The sequence below is a fragment of the Cotesia glomerata genome, linkage group LG6 (assembly GCF_020080835.1).
Source record: "Cotesia glomerata isolate CgM1 linkage group LG6, MPM_Cglom_v2.3, whole genome shotgun sequence".
NCBI classification, from domain to species: Eukaryota; Metazoa; Arthropoda; class Insecta; order Hymenoptera; family Braconidae; genus Cotesia; species Cotesia glomerata.
Genome location: NC_058163.1, coordinates 16535775 through 16554714, shown reverse-complemented (window position 1 = coordinate 16554714; position 18940 = coordinate 16535775). Strand labels below are relative to the sequence as shown.

Sequence of the window (18940 nt, the reverse complement as noted above, 5' to 3'; positions counted from 1 at the left end):
ATTAATACAGTTCCTATTATTTCATCCACAAAATACTATATATTAATAGATTATTAATCATTGGAGTAGCAGACTCTGAGATAAAAAAAATTATATACAATTGTATATGATTCATATATAATTATATATGATTTCCGTATAGTTGCGCTGATAGAAGAATTTGTTTATATGTAATGAGCTTTATTAACTGTTAATAAGTGATTTTTTAACATCATGGGATTTAATTAATATTTATTACCAGTTAATAAATTAATTATTAAATACGATTTATTAAATGTTGATAAATATTTGTTAACAGTTAAAAAATATTTACTTAAAATGAAAAGCAAAAATATCAATTTTCTCTTGACATTTTTTATAACTCGATAGCTGGAATACATGATAATAATTCAAATCACTAAATAAATGAACGTTTTTAATATTTAAAAATATAAAAGTCATATTACATTGCAAGTGAAACAAATTCACTCAACAAAATATTTATTAACTTTTAGTGAATATTTGTTAACTATTAATAAATACTTATTAACTATTAATAAATGTACTTTCCTCCGAAATAAAAATTTTTATTATTTTATTATTTCGATTTTTACTTGTATACCGTTCTTGGTTTTTACAAAGCTGGGTAGATGGTAGCTGTCGCATTCCGCGAGTGCGCCACCGTCCTGTGTTTTCATACTGTCCTTGTTTATTCAACACTTTTTTAGACCCCAGCACGTCCTCTTTTCACTCCTGTATTTTCACTACATAATCAACCTTATTTTTCGCACATTTATATACTCAACTCTTTATTATTATCACTGCGGCTGTGGACCGACTTGTGCTTTCTGTACTGTATTTACCCTATTCCTCACCCCTTTCTATCGGTTCTTGGAATAGGGGCGATTGGGAAACCACAGAGAAAACCCATGCCAGTACAGTTCGGCTACCGGAGCGACCCCCGACGGTTGGTGTTGGAACTATTCGGACAACCGTCGGGGCTCGAACCCTCACCTCACGGCATGATGTGCGAGCGAACTAACGGGATAATGACTTAACCCGCTCGGCCATCATACCGCTTTCCTCCGAAATAAATATTTATTGAATGTTAAAAAATATTTATTAAAATTTAATAAATTAAATGATTGTCTTCAAACAAATTAAATTTCTAGTAATTAATAAATCCTTTTATCAGTTAACATATAATTATATATAATTTTATATAATCATATATAATTTCATATAATTGTATATAATAATGTTTGTAACTTTTATACAATTCTATAGAATTACTAGCTGACCCGGCAAACGTTGTTTTGCCATGTATGTTATTTCAAGAAAACATTTTTTTAATTCAATGAAAAGAACTATCTTATGTAAGTGTGCGGGGATATATTTATAATCGAAAGCGTTATAAACAATAAAAGTATGGTTTATTTAGGTTAATAAATTAATCTTTATTAAAGTAACGAATATATTTTAAATTACAATCCTTGATAGCTATTTAAACATCAAAAATAATTATTCATATTTTTACTATCAATTATGGCAGTTGAAAAAAAAAAAATTAATTTCTCAGCGCAATAGAGTGTACAATATTCTTGGTTAGTCCGTCTTTAGCCAACACAAACAAACTGGATGGTTTTCCCACGCGAGAACATGCTACATATAGTTGTCCGTGAGAAAAGCACGGTGTTTCCAAATCTAAGCCACATACAGACAATGTTTGTCCTTGTGACTTATTGATCGTCGTAGCGAATGCCAATCTTATTGGGAATTGAGTGCGTTTGAATTCAATTGGCACATCTGTGGGAATCATAGGGATTCGTGGCAGCAACACATTCTCGCCTTGAAACTTGCCATTCAAGATGATGGTTTCAATAACGTTTTTCATTAATTTTTTAATGACTAATCGTGTGCCATTACATAGCTGTGGTGGGTTCAAGTTACGAAGCAGAATAATTGGAGATCCAACCTTTAATTATAAATGATGTGGTGGCATGCCTGGCAAATCCAATGAATTTAAAAACTCAATTGGATAATTCACAATCTGGTTGGTATCGCAAACTGCATCGATAGATTTGTATGACACCAAGTCCCCAGGCAACTGCTGTTGTATTTTTAAATTTAACCCATTGACGTCCACATTTTTAGCTGCCAAGATCGCTCTTTCTGCCAGCCACTTATGATTTTCATATTGTGTGTGTACGTCGGGAAATATGTGATCGATAAGAGTATTTTGCAAGTCGATGATTGTGCAGAAGTTCGTCTGTAATTTTATGCATCCAGTATTTTCATGTACAGCAACTTTCCCATCGCCAATATCTAACAGTTGTTTAGAGAATGTTTCAGCGGATGGATCTTGAAGCATTTGAACGCGCATGTTCACCGTAAGTTGTACTTTTTCATAATTACGCCATAGTCGCGATGATTTTAAGCAAGCGTTAATTTCATCAGCCTACGTTGAAGGTGGAATAACAGGAAGTGTTTGTCTGAAATCACCTGAAAGGAGTAACAAAGTTCCGCCAAATAGTTTATCGTTGTTTTTTATATCCTTTAATGTCCTATCCAATGCCTCAAGCGAATGTTTGTGTGCCATAGTGCATTCATCCGAGATAATAATTTTACATTGTTTCATCACTGTGGCCATAGACGATTGTTTTTTTATGTTGCACACTGCATCTGGATTATTTTGAATGTTCAACGGCAGCTTAAATGCTGAATGAGCTGTTCTGCCTCCATCTAATGAAGTAGCTGCAATGCCAGAAAATGCAACGGTCAATGCGATGCCATTTTTTGATCGTATTTCGGCAAGAAATAGCGAAATAAGGAATGTTTTGCCAGTTCCACCTGGTGCATCTTAAAAAAAGAATCCTCCTTGTCCTGCCGAAACTGCCAGCATGATGCGGTCGTAGATAATTTTTTGTTCATCATTTAGTAGTAGAACATTGCGACTAACAATGCTTGCCATTTCTACAGTATCGTACTGTAGTTCACAATTCATATCTGTGTTGAGTAAATCAGATGCACTTCGATTCGGTGAGCTCATACCGAAATGACTGATTGGTAAATTCGCAATAGCAATGCAAAGATCCTCGATAGCAATCAATGCTTCATTGTACATTGCATCACTGAATGATATTGCTAGATCGTTGCACCTTGTACGATGTCGATACAATATATCATCAGTCATTGAATCTTTGTGATTATCCCACAACATTTGTGCTCGGGCTGGGAAACATGTAGTCAATACTATAGCAAATAGTAGACGAATTTGTTTTCCTGTGCAGTTTAATGCTGCATCAGCAAGCATACTGTCCCAATGGTTGTCTTCTTCTAGCAAGCCTAGAGCAAGGCATGCATCTTTATACGTAGGATACTGTTGTCCATCTACCTTCCGTATATCTTGAAATGACAATGATCCAGTGACATTAACTAACAATAGTCGCAGATAAAAGCACTCAGTTTGCCTTGGATTGACTGTATATACACGACCCAAATTATTTGATTTGAATAAACCGGGGCACGGATCAACTGGTATCCCTTTCTTACGGGGCATCCATTGTTTCGACTGAGTCCATGTAAAATACCGTGGAACTTCAGAATAGTGCAGTGTTTGTGCGAAGGCACCAAAAGCATCCGCACGATTTAACAGTTCAAAAAATTCAGTGAGCGTAGTTTTTGGTGGATTTATAGCACGATCAAGCTCTGTATCGTTGGTGAAATATACGCGCTGGCCGTTTTCAAGATAGACAGCTAAATGAATAACTGCTGGATCCCGTTCATGAATTGGGAAACCGAAAATGCGCCAGACAGCTTCATTGGAACTGATATACCTGCCAATTTGGTAAATCGTAATTTCATCATTTTCATTCACTGGAGGAGAATGAACATTAGTATTTTCAACCCTAAATACAGCCATATCACTTCTTTTATGCATATACTTGCAAATATACATGATACTCTTCACCGAACTGCATAACTCAACATTAATATGAGCATCGAATGTTTTGCTCAGCAAAGGTGAATATGGTACCACCCAACGATTATCAATGTCGATGTCTGCCTTGTTGATAGTTTTAACGAAAGATTGTCCGCCATTTTCGGTACTTCTTCGACGATATATTGGATATCCGTCAACATGTGTGACCGTATCGTTAGTGAAATCTTTAGGAAAACACTTTGTTCATTTTCCGTCCACCATGCAAGGTGATGAAGGATTCAGATTTCCGCACGGACCATGAATCATGTTTGTAGTAACAATATCAAATAGTAATTGATCAATAGACGGATCTGGAATCTCTGCAGAAATCAAACTATCGATGTCATCAGCACGTATTTTGTCGACCAACCAAATAAAAATGTGAGCATTAGGTAATCCACGCTTTTGCCACTCAACTGAATACATCCAACAACGTGTGGGGCAAAATACATGCAATTTGGTAATAAAGTTGATTAAAGACTTTAATTTTTGTTTAAACACACGTGCTGTAATGTCATGACGATGTATTGCATGTTGTCCTGGTAATAGCAACGATGTAATTTCCGGCCATTTTGGATTACATGTAAAAGTAATAAAAAGACACGGTCGTCCATATTCACGCACGAAAGTCATAGCATCCTGTATGTATTCTTGCATGTGACGTGGACTACCTATGTACGATGATGGTAAGATAACAGAGTTACCAATTTCGGCAGTGTCAGCTATGACCCAAATTTTACTTTTGTATCTGAGTATTTTAGTTTATTTTTTTTATTATTTACTTCAAAATTAATAGAAACAATTATTGTTATTAGTGCGGCGATTATTATTTAATTTTTGTATTTATTTAATAATTTTATATTATTGTTACCGAAGGTATGATTAAATTGTAAAAGAAAGTAAAAGACTGGCAAAATTATTTTAAGTCCCGAGGACAATTTAGTATGGAAAATCAACGAATGGATATAAAATGAAAGAAATGACGATTATTATTTTAAATAATTATTTTTGAATGCTAGTTCGAGGACACCGGACAAGTGTCTAAAACGACTCTTCCGGTTCGTTACAAGAGTGTTAGGGGAAAAATGATAAACGCCAAAATTTGGCTCGGAAAAGGAAGTCTTGTGACAGAGTGGTTATTTGTGGTGAATACTCTTCCAACAAATAACACCTGGAGGGACATTACCTTGGTTTCGTCTAGAACATTGGTAAGTACCTTTGCACTCTTAACAAGATTTGACTTCCCTGGATTTTTGACCTTCTGTCAAAAATCCAGTAGGTGATCATACACCGAGTAGGTGGGGGCGAAGAGGACACTCTCCATTCGCTCTCGGGATAGCGGTTTAGGCCCAGGGGTGACGGCTAGTCTCCTGGGGAAGCGGGTAACCAGCTTTTGACGATTAGTTCGCGATTTTGACACTCACGATGTGTGAGGGTGTGTGTGTGAGGATGGTTATTTTGTAAAGGCCAGTTTTGATCGGGCCTTCGTTACCGACCGAAGGTACGCGTGCGGCTACCGACGTAGGATTATTTGTTTTATCTACGACAATTGTTTAATCTAGATTTCGTTTTGGGTTTTGATATAACCAAAAATTGTACCACGTGTATTTGTTTTATTTGTAATCTTGTTTTCTTTGACTTATTTAAATTGATTTTGATAAATAAATTGTTTAATTTGTCTCTATCATAACCTATTTGACTTTCGAATTTATTTCTTTAGACTTCGTTATCTGTAGTTTTTTTTACATTTTAATTGAGTTCTGTATATTGTTGACAACCCCCTTTTTGACCCTGGAATCCAGCGAGCTTCAGATTCGAGCAAGGAGCGTTTGAGTTGCAGTATTGTTTCGTTGGTTTAATTATTTTAAACACCTCAAAAATTACCCGTTACACAGCGTTATTCGCAATAGCATCTCGCAAGTGAATATATTCTTCCGCACGCAGCTTCTGTTGATTATATCGCAAGTATCTTAGTCGTTCACTTTCTATCTTCACATACATGTCGACCATAAATTGTTGGCAAAGCTCACGACATCGTCAAATGATGTTGTCTCGGCCGGGTCTAATCATCAAACGATATGAATAAAAATCCTTCGAGCTAACGTTCTTATTTGTTTCAGCTCCTGTAATAATATATATTTAAATTAATTGAAGATTTATTCTTTAATAATAAAATAATTATGTTGTTAATAATGAAAGAATTACCTGTTACGGGATCTCGTTGTTTAATGTTTACACAATATCCATCTTGTCCTTTCCAGAAAATTAGTGGATATTGGAGAGCGTCATATGAACGACGGGTATCACTGATGAACTGAAGATCATTATTTCTTCTTCGAATCACGATTTGTCGCGTAGCTGTACGGTCGCCAACCATGATTCCAGCAACGTCTTCAACAACAGGTGCGTTGAATCTACGTACATGCTCTCCAGCTGGTGTTCTATCAGGATTGATGACAATAGCGTGATTGTCACTTTGTAGCTTGTGCATGTGTGCTTTGAAAAATTTTAATAATTCATTGTGCTCATTTAACAGAGCGTCTAGCTCACTGACGATACGCCTGGCAAAAGGTGAATTAAGATTATGGAAGTCGCAACGTGCATCCACTCGATTGGCGAGTGCACGTTCGGAGTCCTCGCCACCCATAAAGTATATTTGTAAAAATTTATGAGATTCGTTTGGCATTGGCAGCAATGAGCCCACTTTGTGATAAACTTGGCCTTTGATTTTAAACGTGGAATTGAATTGTTGACCGTTTGCTGCAACATAGCTAACTATTTCTGTTGCTCCAAACGATGTCATTTGGAAACATGAATTGAATGTGCGAATTGACTTCAGGAATAGGCTAGAATATGGATCAGTACCAATAAGTAAACCGTGCAATGGCTCAGGTGGTGTTTCAATTTCGGTTAGTTGTACTTTTCCTGATGAGCAACACATCCCAAGTGGCTCATTTTTAAATTTAAGTGCATGACAATGCGGGCATTCCTTCTCCAAAGTACCAATAACCACTTTGGAATGAGCATAATATTCAACATCAGGTTCGTACTGGAATGCTAGTCAAAGAAATGAATTTGACGTAAATGCTCGATGAACTTGTTGGCGTTGTTGGTCAATTCCTCTATGTCTGTCGACTATGAGTCTGCGAGTTTGTCTTCGTTCTAGTTTTCTTTGTTGATTTCGTTCATCTCGTGCCTCTTGTGATCGTTGTTTACGTAACTGCGACACTCTCGCACGCAAATTTGCATTGTCTTCTTGAATTTGTTCGTTTGATCTTCGCGCTCTTAAATCTCGCATGGCTCTGGAACTGCTCATTCGACAACTCAAATTGGCCCCTTTGCGCTTTTTTGACATTGCTGACTGTACGTAGAACATAAATAAATGAAGTTAAAAAACTGAAACGGGTAAAAAAATTTGTTTATATTTAATAAGCTTTATCAACTGTTAATAAATGATTTTTTTACATCATAGGATTTAATAAATATTTATGAACAGTCAAATTTATTAAGTACAATTTACAAATTGTTAATAAATATTTATTAATGGTTAATTAATATTTGTTAACTGTCAACAAATATTTAGTTAATATAAAAAGCAATATTACCAATTTCTTTAGACACATTTTATAACTCTATAGCTGAAATACATGATAATAATTTAATTCACAAAATAAATTAACGTTTTTAATATATAAATGACATATATAAGTATAAAAAATCTGTAAAGATGATTTTTGTTCATAAGCAATCGTCATATCATATGACAGCGCAAGCAAAACGAATTCACTAAACAAAATATTTATTGATTAATTATAAATATTTGTTAACTATTAATAAATACTTATTAACAATAAATAAATGTACTTCCTTCCCAAATAAATATTTATTGAATGTTAAAAAATATTAATTTAAATTTAATAAATTAAATAAATTATTAATAGTTAATAAATCCTTTTATCAGTGTATTAGTAGAAAACAGTGACTTAATATTGTGTTGTATTCATTTGCTTATTATTTGATTTACCTTTCACAATAATAATACAGGTATATTTATTAACCACGTACACGTTTTCGTTTTGACTTAAAACTATTTCCAAAAAATGTTAATTACAATATATACAGGTACAGTAATGGCCGTTGTTGGCGGGAGCTTACAACACGTGTTTATTTACATGAGATCACTTAATTAACTGAGAGTTAAAACTGTCGTTGTCAGATTAATAAATTGTAAATAAATAATTATTGCACTGGAAATTAATGATAAATTTACCATGACAGTAAAATTAACATAAGAGTTGCACAGAAAAATAAAAATAATAAGTATAACAGTCACTGCTACGATTGATACACAAATAAAACCAAAAAAACATGGCTGAAAAATGTATAGTGAGTAAGACAGGAGACCGGCTTCGTCCTCATCCCTACTCTGGATAAGTGGTGACACCTGGCGGGGATAACTGATCGATTGATAGTTGATCAGTATTCGACCGGCGAGGGCGGGAGATTAAATTGAATTAAAAAAAAAAATCATAATGAAAGGAACTTGAAATTATAAACTCTGAATAAGAATTTATCGTACTACGATTATAATATTTGATTGCCATCTTGCAACCTTATTGCGGATCTGTGGATAGATTAAAAACAATAAAAATCGGGATTTAAAAATAGGGGTTGATCGTATAAGAGTGAAAATTGAGAGAGATATGCAATTTTTTATTCTGTCATGACAAATTAAAAATAATTCTTACCAAAAAAATTGAAGTTTATAATTAACAAATAAAAAAAAGGGGTTAATCGTAGAGGGATGAAAAATTGAGAGTATTATCAGATTTTTTAATCTGTCATGACAAAATAAAAAAATAATTTTTGCAAAAAAATTTAAAGTTTTTAGTAAATAAATAAAAAATAGGGGTTGATCGTAGAGGGGTGAAAATTGAGAGTAATATGAAATTTTTTTATTTAAAGTCATGAAAAAATAAAAATAAAAATCTTCCCAAAAAAAATTAAAATTTTTAATTCACAAATAAAAAATAGGGGTTGATCGTAGAGAAGTGAAAAATTGAGAGTAATATAGAATTTTTTTTTTTAAGTCGACAGAATAAAAAAAAAATTTTTGCCAACAAATTAAAGTTTATAATTCACAAAAAAAAAATAGGGGTTGATCGTAGAGGGGTGAAAATTGAGAGTAATGTGAGAATTGTTATTCTAAGTCATCACAAAATAAAAAAAAAATGTTTGCTAAAAAATTAAAGCTTATAATTAACAAATAAAAAATAGGGGTTGATCGTAGAGGGATGAAAAATTCAGAGTAATATAAAATTTTTCATTATAAGTCATGACAAAATGAAAAAAAATTCTTGCAAAAAAAATAAAATTTTTTAATTACCAAATAAAAAATAAGGGTTGATCGTAGAGGGGTGAAAATTTAGGGTTTCATGTGTTTTTGTATGATGTATCATAAAAAAATAGAAACAAAAAATTTTGTCTTGAAAATAAAAAAAAAATTTAGGAGTGGACCACCTTTAACATTTAGGGGGATGAAAAATAGATGTTGTTCGATTCTCCCCCCTGGCTAATATCCTCGCTAACGATCACGAAAATCGGTCGAGCCGTTTCGGAGGAGTTCGATCACGTACCCCGTGACACAAGAATTTTATATATTAGATATAAAATTATATATGATTATATCTAATTACATACAATTATATGGAATTGTATATGATTATATATAATTATTAAAAAAATGTTGCATCTTATTAAATATTATTATATATAATTTAATATTTTTTCTGATGATCGGTGTTTTTACTAATTACAGAGTTTTATATTTCAAAGCCATTATCCCTGATCCAAATTGATGTTAGACTAAGTTTAAATTTTATATTAAATTTTTATTTATTAAATTTATTTTCACCACTTTTATTGTTGGTATGAGCACTTAATACCATCATCGGGTGAATATATCTAATAATTAAAAATTTTTTATTTCTTAATTAAGATTAAGCAAAGAAGTTAATTTTTTACTCAGTGAAACTTTTTTCGGTCACCGAAAAAATAACTCAGAAAATGCTCAGACCAGGAATCGAACCTGGATCTTTTGGTGTCGCGCCAACTGCTCTACCCTTAAGCTATCCGAGGCACTGTCCGTAACTATCATTCAGTTACCTATTAAGACCCACTGAGTAATTCTTGTATATTGACAATTTTTAATGATGTATTTTAGATGTTTTTAAATACGTAGACTCTAATCTTCTACTTGATTGTATGAAGATTGTAGCCCATCTGGCCAGGATTTTTCGATAATTTACTATTTCTTCCGAAGATCGGTATTTAAAAGATACAAATATAAATAATGCTGCAAAGTGGGAAAGAATAGGAGTTACTATAATTATTACGTGAAGCGTTCCACATTCACGTAACAGGATATCGGTAGAAAAGGATTGAGAAAGGAATGTGGAGAGGATCATCTTAATGTGAGTTTATAGAATATGCGAGAAAAAATTATTAGATAGCTCGGGTTGGGATTCGAACCCAGAACCTTCCAAAGACATGTCGGCTACTCTACCATTTGAGCTATCCGGTCTACACTAAATTTCCTTTCGCTTATTCTATATACATTAAGCCACACCATCCATCTTACGGCAAGAATTTCTACACCGATGTTCGGAAAAATTAGTAAATTATCGAAAAATCCTGGCCAGACGGACTACAATCTTCATACAATCAAGTAGGAGATTAGAGTCTACGTATTTAAAAACATCTAAAATACATCATTAAAAATTGTCAATATACAATAATTACTCAGTGGGTCTTAATAGGTAACTGAATGATAGTTACGGACAGTGTCTCGGATAGCTTAAGGGTAGAGCAGTTGGCGCGACACCAAAAGATCCAGGTTCGATTCCTGGTCAGCATTGTCCGAGTTATTTTTTCGGTGACCGAAAAAAGTTTCACTGAGTAAAAAATTAACTTCTTTGCTTAATCTTAATTAAAAAATAAAAAATTCTTAATTATTAGATATATTCACCGGAAAATGGTATTGAGTGCTCATACCAACAATAAAAGTGGTGAAAATAAATTTAATAAATAAAAATTTAATGTAAAATTTAAAATTAGTCTAATATCAATTTGGATCGGGGATAATAGCTTTGAAATATAGAACTCTTTAATTAGTAAAAACACCGATCTTCGGAAAAAATAGTAAATTATCGAAAAATCCTTATAAATCCTGATAATTATTAAAAAATATTGCATCCAATTATATATAATTATATATTACTTACATATAATTATATATGATTATAATTATTAATTATATATAAGTAATATAAAATAACATATAAGTATATATAATTATATATAAGTTTTTTTACCTGGGAAGACCGAGTGAATCAGTTACAGATAGATTTTTTATACAATACCACAGTAGAAAGTGTCAGCGGCAAAATATTGGTAAAAATTAAATTGGTGAAACACCTCAGGTGATTGCATCGTATTTAAAATTATCAAACCCAAAGCTGTACACCGGACATTATTTCCGCAGAACCGGAGCGACACTTCTATCGATCTCAGGTGCGAACATCACCATGCTAAAACAACTAGGAGGATGGAAATCTACGAGTATTGCACAAGGTTAGTTTTTTGTTTTTTTCTTTCTTTTAATAAGTTTATAAATCATGCTTCTTATTTACAAATAATTTATTAATTTACAGGTTATGTGGAAAATTCTCTGATGGATAGACAGAAAATTTTGGATGGCATAATCCATGCAGCTAAACCTAGTGATCAGTTTAGTCCTCAACCATCAACCAGTGGAAACGCTTCAATTGCAATAATTGATAAAAATATCAATAAAAAGTCTCAGCACGAAGAAGCTGAATGTGATAACTTCGATAATTTTGATATAAATAATCAAGATTTAGCAGAAATTGACGAATTATCTAAATCAAAAATATCTGAATCACTAACACCGTTTTTGACAAGTGCAAAGAGCAAAAAAGTACTTACTTCTAATAACAAATCACATTTACCGACGCATTTTAGTCTCAAATCACCTGTTAAAATCTTTTCTAAGGAATCAGAAAATATACCACCGTCAAAAAAATTCAAACCTGACGCGAAAATTCACGGGTATAATCAATTATCGGATTCTCAATCAATAAAGACAACAGCTGACAAGACTACTTGCAATAGATATGAAAATTGCGTTTTTCATGGCAACATTGTTAATAATTTTTATTATTCATATTCAGATTTGGAAAGCATTGATGAAAACAAAGATAAACAATAAATGTTCTATGCCAAAATTATAATAATAATTAGCAATAAATGTTTTATGCCAAATAATTTATTTGTTTATGTATTTATTTATATATCTTTTTATTAGCAGGAAAAAAAATCTAGTTCACAGGCGTAAATTTATTTATTTCGGAAAAAGGTAATTATTGATTATTTTTTGTAAATATAGTTATGTCAAATTTTTCGTTTTGTTTTTGATGCCTGCCCCCGCCGTCCTGACGCACTCGCTTCGCTCGTGCTTTCAAATGTCGCAGGGCAGGCATCAAGAACGCAACAAAAAAAAATTAAAGTTTTATGTAAGTCCGAAAGAGGCGCATCGATAGGGAGCAAATAAAAAAAAACATGGCTGACCTGTCAGCTAGAGGTAGAACGTGGTTGTGTTGATTATAGTATTTAAAAATGAAATTAATAAACGTACTTTCGACTAGGTATAAAGAAAAATCGTATGAAACTTTCATCAGACTTTTGACTCGAAGAGCTCAAAAACGTCATAAGTGCAGTTTCAAGCGCTTAGATATGGAATTAACAAAAGTTGCTGGGATGGCCTTTAGGGTCAACGTTTCCCAGATTTTTTTGTGATAAATGAGCGTTATGAGATGTGCACTTTTGGATTTTCCAAATTTTTTTTTCTCTCCGTGTAGAGTAATAAATTGATAATTCCGTGAAACTTTTTAAAGATTAAATTCATTCAACTCGGGTCATGATTTTCTTACAGTAAATGAAATAAAGAAGAAAAAAATTTGATACATGAGTAATTTTTCTTTTAGCTCTATGAAAATGTTAGCGCATCAGAACCAATTTTAGATTTAAAATTATTTTTAAGACAATAATAAATTAATTTGTATCAGTTTAATACTTGAATAGTCAAAATTTTATACATTTAGAAGGTTACGTTTGAATATCTTTAGAACGGATATCACTATGATAAAAGTGTAAGAGACCTTTTTGTAGAGCGTTGAAATCTCTACAAGAATATGCTATGAACTTATTTATATGAGGTGCGTATGCCGAGCTAGAGAAATAAACAAAAAAAAGAATTTTTTTCCCATGTTATTAAAATGGAAAATGGAAAATTAGGGTCAGGCACCTCTAAATATTAATATTAAGAGCTCCGCTTCGAACAGGCTTCTGTTCTCACCTTCATGCAAGTTTTTAGCCTGTTTTTTCGTTAAAAAAAAAAGTCGCCTCAAATTGACACACCCTAATATATATATGTTAGGGTGGTCCTTAATAGGGGTGTTTACGAATTTCTTTGCTCCCACCCTTGTAGGAAAAAAATTATCTACGATGGGGCCTGTCTTGGCACAATACTGGGTTGCCCAGATTCGGCCGAACAATACTGGCCCACGACTGGACCACTACTCAATTGACAAGTCTTGGTTGATCAGTCTTGAGCCAAGATCCACCCAATATCTATCTAACAAGTCTTGGTTTGCCAGTGTTGAACCAAGACCCAGCCAATATCCAATTAACAAGTTTTGGTTGATCAGTCTTTATCCAAGATTTAGCCAATATCTTTGTAACAAGTCTTGCTTGCCAGACTTGGGACAAGCGCCAGTCACTATTGACATTGTTAAAACTGTAAATTTGACAGTTTTTCTGTCATTTTATTGTTGTTTTTTTTTTCAAATGCTTAAATTGAAAATTTATTATTCAACAAAAATAATTACATATCGTCAAGATTGATACGGTCTTAAAAAAATTAAAATATAATAATTAACAGTGGAATTTTTAGTATTGATAATTTTAAACATTAAAATTTATAACAAAATATTAAAAGTATACAGAACGATGTACAAATTCTAAAGTAATATGAGGACATGACTTTTGTATTTTCTTAAATTAATAAACATTTCTAAAAAATCGTTAATTTTCATCAAAACACAATACTAAATAACATAAATTACGAAAATAATAAACCGTCACACTCTGTCACCACATAGATTTAGCTTATAAGAATGATGAGATGTAGGTCGACTCATCGGTCGTACGGCGTAGGGGTTAGTTATCAGTCTAGCAAGCGCTCGGCTCGGGTTCAAATCTCGGTTAGGGCAAATACAATTTTCACTTTATTTCCATAATTAATAAACATTAGATCTAAATAAAAAGTCAAATGGTCTAAACTTGCGTTAGCCCTGCATAAAAATTAAAATAAAAAAAAATTACAATTAAAAAATTAAAAAAATGCATGGGTCAGTCTTGAAAATCGGTATTGACTCAATACTAAAATTCGATCTTGGCACAATACTTATTTTCAGTCTTGGCGCAATTCTTATTTTCAGTCTTGGCACAGTACTAATATTCAGTGTTGGCAGGAAGTTATCATTAGTATGCTTAGACGGACTTGGGCCAAGCTTGGATTTCAAGCTTGCCCCAGAGTTAATGAGCATTGGACCAAGCCTTGGCCAAGCTCGGGCCGGTTGTCATTTCCTATAAGGGATACTAAGTTTATCCTTCAGCAGATAATTCACAGGGACTTCGGCAGAGCTTAGTAGAGTTCCCTGCAAAAATTTTCCTACATCTATTTAGAATTTTAATAATCAATGTCACATAATACCGGTAATTCATATAATAAAATGTAGGAATTCCCATTAAAAAATACTTAAAATCGATAGAAAGTTCACTCCGCCAACTTTCAGGCTGAAATCTGCGAGAAATCCGGCAAAGATGCGCAAAGTTCTTCCGGAATTCTTTCGAATCCTCTCAAAAAATCTTAATCATTGCAAACTAATTTTATTACAACCCGATTCCACGGATCCACACAAAGAACGTTGTAAAGTCCATTAAAAATTAGCTAGAATTTACAGGCAGCTTACTCTGTTTATTCCCTGGCAATGGTACGCAAGAAATTCAGCAAAGATCCGCAAATCGCCTCCGGAATTCTTTATGGATCACCTCAAAAAATATTTGAAGTATTTGTGATTTTAATTCTTAAATAATTGCTAAATGAACTTATTATAACTCACTTCCTCGAATCCACCCAGAAAATGTTATGAAATTTGATCGAAATTTGATAGGAATCAGTCAAAACTTCTTAAAATATATTTTTAAAAACAATTCATAAACCATCTTAGTACTTTCCCGCAAGATTTCAGCAGGGATTCTGGTGGAGTTCAATAAGAATTCCTTTGGAATTTATCCGGTGTTTAAGAAAAAATTTTAAGGCAAAGTCCTTCAATATTAAGATTTAAAGCCTGATAAATTTATTTAAAGACCTCTTGAGTTCCCATGAATTGTTGACGAGAATTCGGATCAAAAATTTTTATTATCCAGCTTTAAGAATAATTCATTAAACATTTATGTACTCACCCGCAAGATTCCAGTAGGAATTCCATCGAAGTTCTATAAAATTTCCTTCAGAATTCATCTGGTGTTCAAGAAGGAATTTTGGGGCCTCCGTATTAATTAATAAAATGAACAACTTCTGGAATTCATTTTAATTACCGCTTGAATTCCGATGAATCATTGGCAGAATTATGAATTAAAAATTTAAACTGTCTACTTTTTAGGATAATTTATTACATATTTGTGTACTTTTCCGTTAGATGTCAGCGGAAATTCTACAGAAACTTTATCAGAACTCCTGCGAAATTTATCCAGTGTTTAAGAAGGAGTTTTAAGGCAGCGCTATTAATAAAATTAAAACTGCTAACTTTATTTGAAGATCGCTTGGAATCAGAAGAGTTATTGACGGGAATTTGAATTAAAATTTTTACTATCTATCATTAAGTATGATTTTTTCAATATTGATGTACATGTTCGACAGATGTCAGTAAGATCTTGCTAGAAATGCGCTACGTGATAAAATCTTTTTATTTTTTACCTAAGAAATCTTACACTCATTTTTTTAGTTCAACTTTTTTTAGTTATGAATTTCATTTAAAATAAGCTAGAATTTACAAGCAGTTTACTGTGTCTACCCCTAGGCCAAAGTCCGCCAGAAATCCGGCAAAAATCCGCAGAGTCTTCTCTTGAGTCCTAGCCAATATTCTCAAGAATTCTTAATCATTGCAAAACGAATCGATTATTGTAACCTACTTTTTGATTATGTCAATTTCAATTATTGTATTCGGTATTCATCTGACATTCCTCCGGGTTTCATTTCGAAATCCTTTGGAATTCATATTTGTGCCAAAATATGAATTCTTCAGAATTTCCCTGCGGAATCACCGGAGGAATTCCGCAACTTTTTTACACGGGACGGTTAAAAAATTCAAACGTTTGCCGTCACTTTTGTAGTATCAATAATCGGGGCTCTTACCTTAGTTAATTTCAAATTTTCTATCCATTCTTGAAGCTTTCAATCAATATTTTGTCAATAATTTAGAAAATTAATGGTTATACCTTTAAAAATCCCACTATGTATGACATCCGAAATCATTACTCACGAAACAAGACATAATCAATGTATGTGAGCATACAAACAAGTCAACAAACCAACCGAAATAGGCAATGTTTATATTGATCATATACTTTATTGACAGGACACATAATTAAAGGTTTCAGAAAATGTGACTAACTTAATGTTAACTGTTAGTTTTATTATTTTAGCTAATGATGATATTATTAATATTCACGACTAACATGTTGATTTATTTAATTATTGAACTGTATTGATGACGGAAAATTTTATTGTAGAAATTTTTTTTTTTTGGCTTTTAATTTAGACTTTTTAATTTTCTTAATTTATAGATAATAGAAAAAAATAAATAACAATGGCAACATAGAATGGTTAGTTATTGTGAAATATTAATCTAGACATGTCATAAGTACTTAATATTGAATAGATCTCAAGGGACAAAAAAAGGAAATAAATAGAGAAAAAATATTAACTTCCAAGTAACTTTTTCACCACTATACTTATTTTTTCCTCTTGTTACCCTTCGTTATTTCTACTGTTCGACTCGAAACTGTGGGTACTGCTTTTATTATTAAGGTAATTTTTATCTTTATTTTTTTTAGGAAAAAAATTCTCGTGAAACTTGTTAATTACACCATCGATCTTAGTTTTCTTTGACACGCTAACAGATCAAACTTTTTAGTCGAAAGTATTTCTATTCATATATAAAAAAAATTTTAAGAAAACCAAGTGCGCATAAATAATTAAGGAGGTTCAAGCGTAATTTATTAGTCAAAATAATGTTAAAATTTTTTTTTATTTTCAGTTTTCCCAATATTCGTCAAAATTCTTTATCTTAATTTAAAATAATTTAAACGATTTAATAATTGATGATTGTTATTTATTTAATGAAATAAAGTAATAAAATGACTTACGTATATATTACTTGCCAGATTAAATAAACAGATTTGGCAACAAATTTATTACTCGTTTATTTGCTGTTAACTGTGTTTAATACTTAGTAATATGGCCTGTTAACGGCCGTATTACTTAAAGTTAAAAGCCTGTAATTGATGTGTATCAATTTAATACATATATATTGCACATCAGCCCAACGTGCTATAACTCCACCCAACACAGTGCGTTTGATTATACCCATTACAGAGACTTGCATATGTGTATTAGTTAAATATTTCTCTCTTTATAACTATATTTCTATCCTTTTCATGTGTCTCAGCTGTTGACTCGACGTTGCCAAATCTTTATTTAAATAAATAGCTGACGACAAACGAGTTAAAAACATAAAATTAAACTTTAAATATTTCAAAAATTATATTGGTAATGTATTATGATCAAATTTTTATTATATTTTATGATAATCCAAGTTTCTTATGTATAGTTTTTTATTCGTTAAAGTTGGGAGGTTAATATTGAAAAAAATAATTAAAGTCTCGACTAAAGTTTGTCTGCCGTAAGAGCTCGTGTAGAAGAAGATAAAAAATGTAATTTTCGAAACTTAAAATCTAAGTAATTAAACGGTGAATCTTTTTAAAATTTTGGGATTAGATAAATGACTTATTTATTTAAACGTGTTATACGTATACTTAATTTCAAAGCTCGAAGTTGGAATTTATTTTTCACATTAGATTCGCTCGAACCTCCTTAATTGAGATAATTTGATACTCACCGTCATTTCAGCAGATGGGTGATCAATGAAAGTCAACTCAGATTCTTCATCAGCCAAAAGAACACTCACTGTTTTTTCCCCTGATTCATCGTCTGCAACATACATAGCTGTTCACATTAAGTTTAAACCTAATGCTATCATGGATTGTTTATTAATCTTCATCAAGGAGTGAGTAATATATAACAATAGAAAATAATAATCATAAAGATAAAATAAACATCAAGGTCTTTTGCAGTTTTCATTTGATAAACATCTAATAATATCTGAGTAATAAACGCTGAGAAACGTGATGTATATGAAGAGAAATAGAAAAGGTAACTACGTTATATCGACAAATTTAACTGTGTCTTTCTTCGCGTCTTATCGTCAACTTCTGGAAAATTGACTCTATCTACATGGAGAGAAATTCATAAGAACTTTTCCAAAGCATTATGGGAATGGTTCCGATGATAAAATGATAATTATAGGTATCAATTCTTTGCTCATTATGGAAACCATACCCATAGTTTATTGGAAAAGTTCCCATACAATACTGGAATGACTTCAATACATTATGGTTATGGTTCCTGTATTATATATGCGTCATTACTATAACATTATGGAAATGGTTCCTATAATATTATGGAAATGTTTTCCATGATATTATAGGAATGGT

General features: G+C 32.1%; 1 protein-coding gene across 4 annotated transcripts in view; it reads right to left on the bottom strand.

The window, feature by feature from the left end:
* The window catches only part of LOC123266732, a 751444-nt gene that overhangs the window by 149658 nt on the left and 582846 nt on the right, over positions 1-18940 (bottom strand). For 3 of the 4 annotated variants that reach the window (XM_044731127.1, XM_044731128.1, XM_044731130.1), the window contains exon 8: positions 18286-18392. In XM_044731127.1, the coding sequence (XP_044587062.1) occupies positions 18286-18392 (107 nt within the window). The remainder of the gene's footprint in view (positions 1-18285; positions 18393-18940) is intronic. The other variant, XM_044731129.1, reaches the window with a different exon arrangement.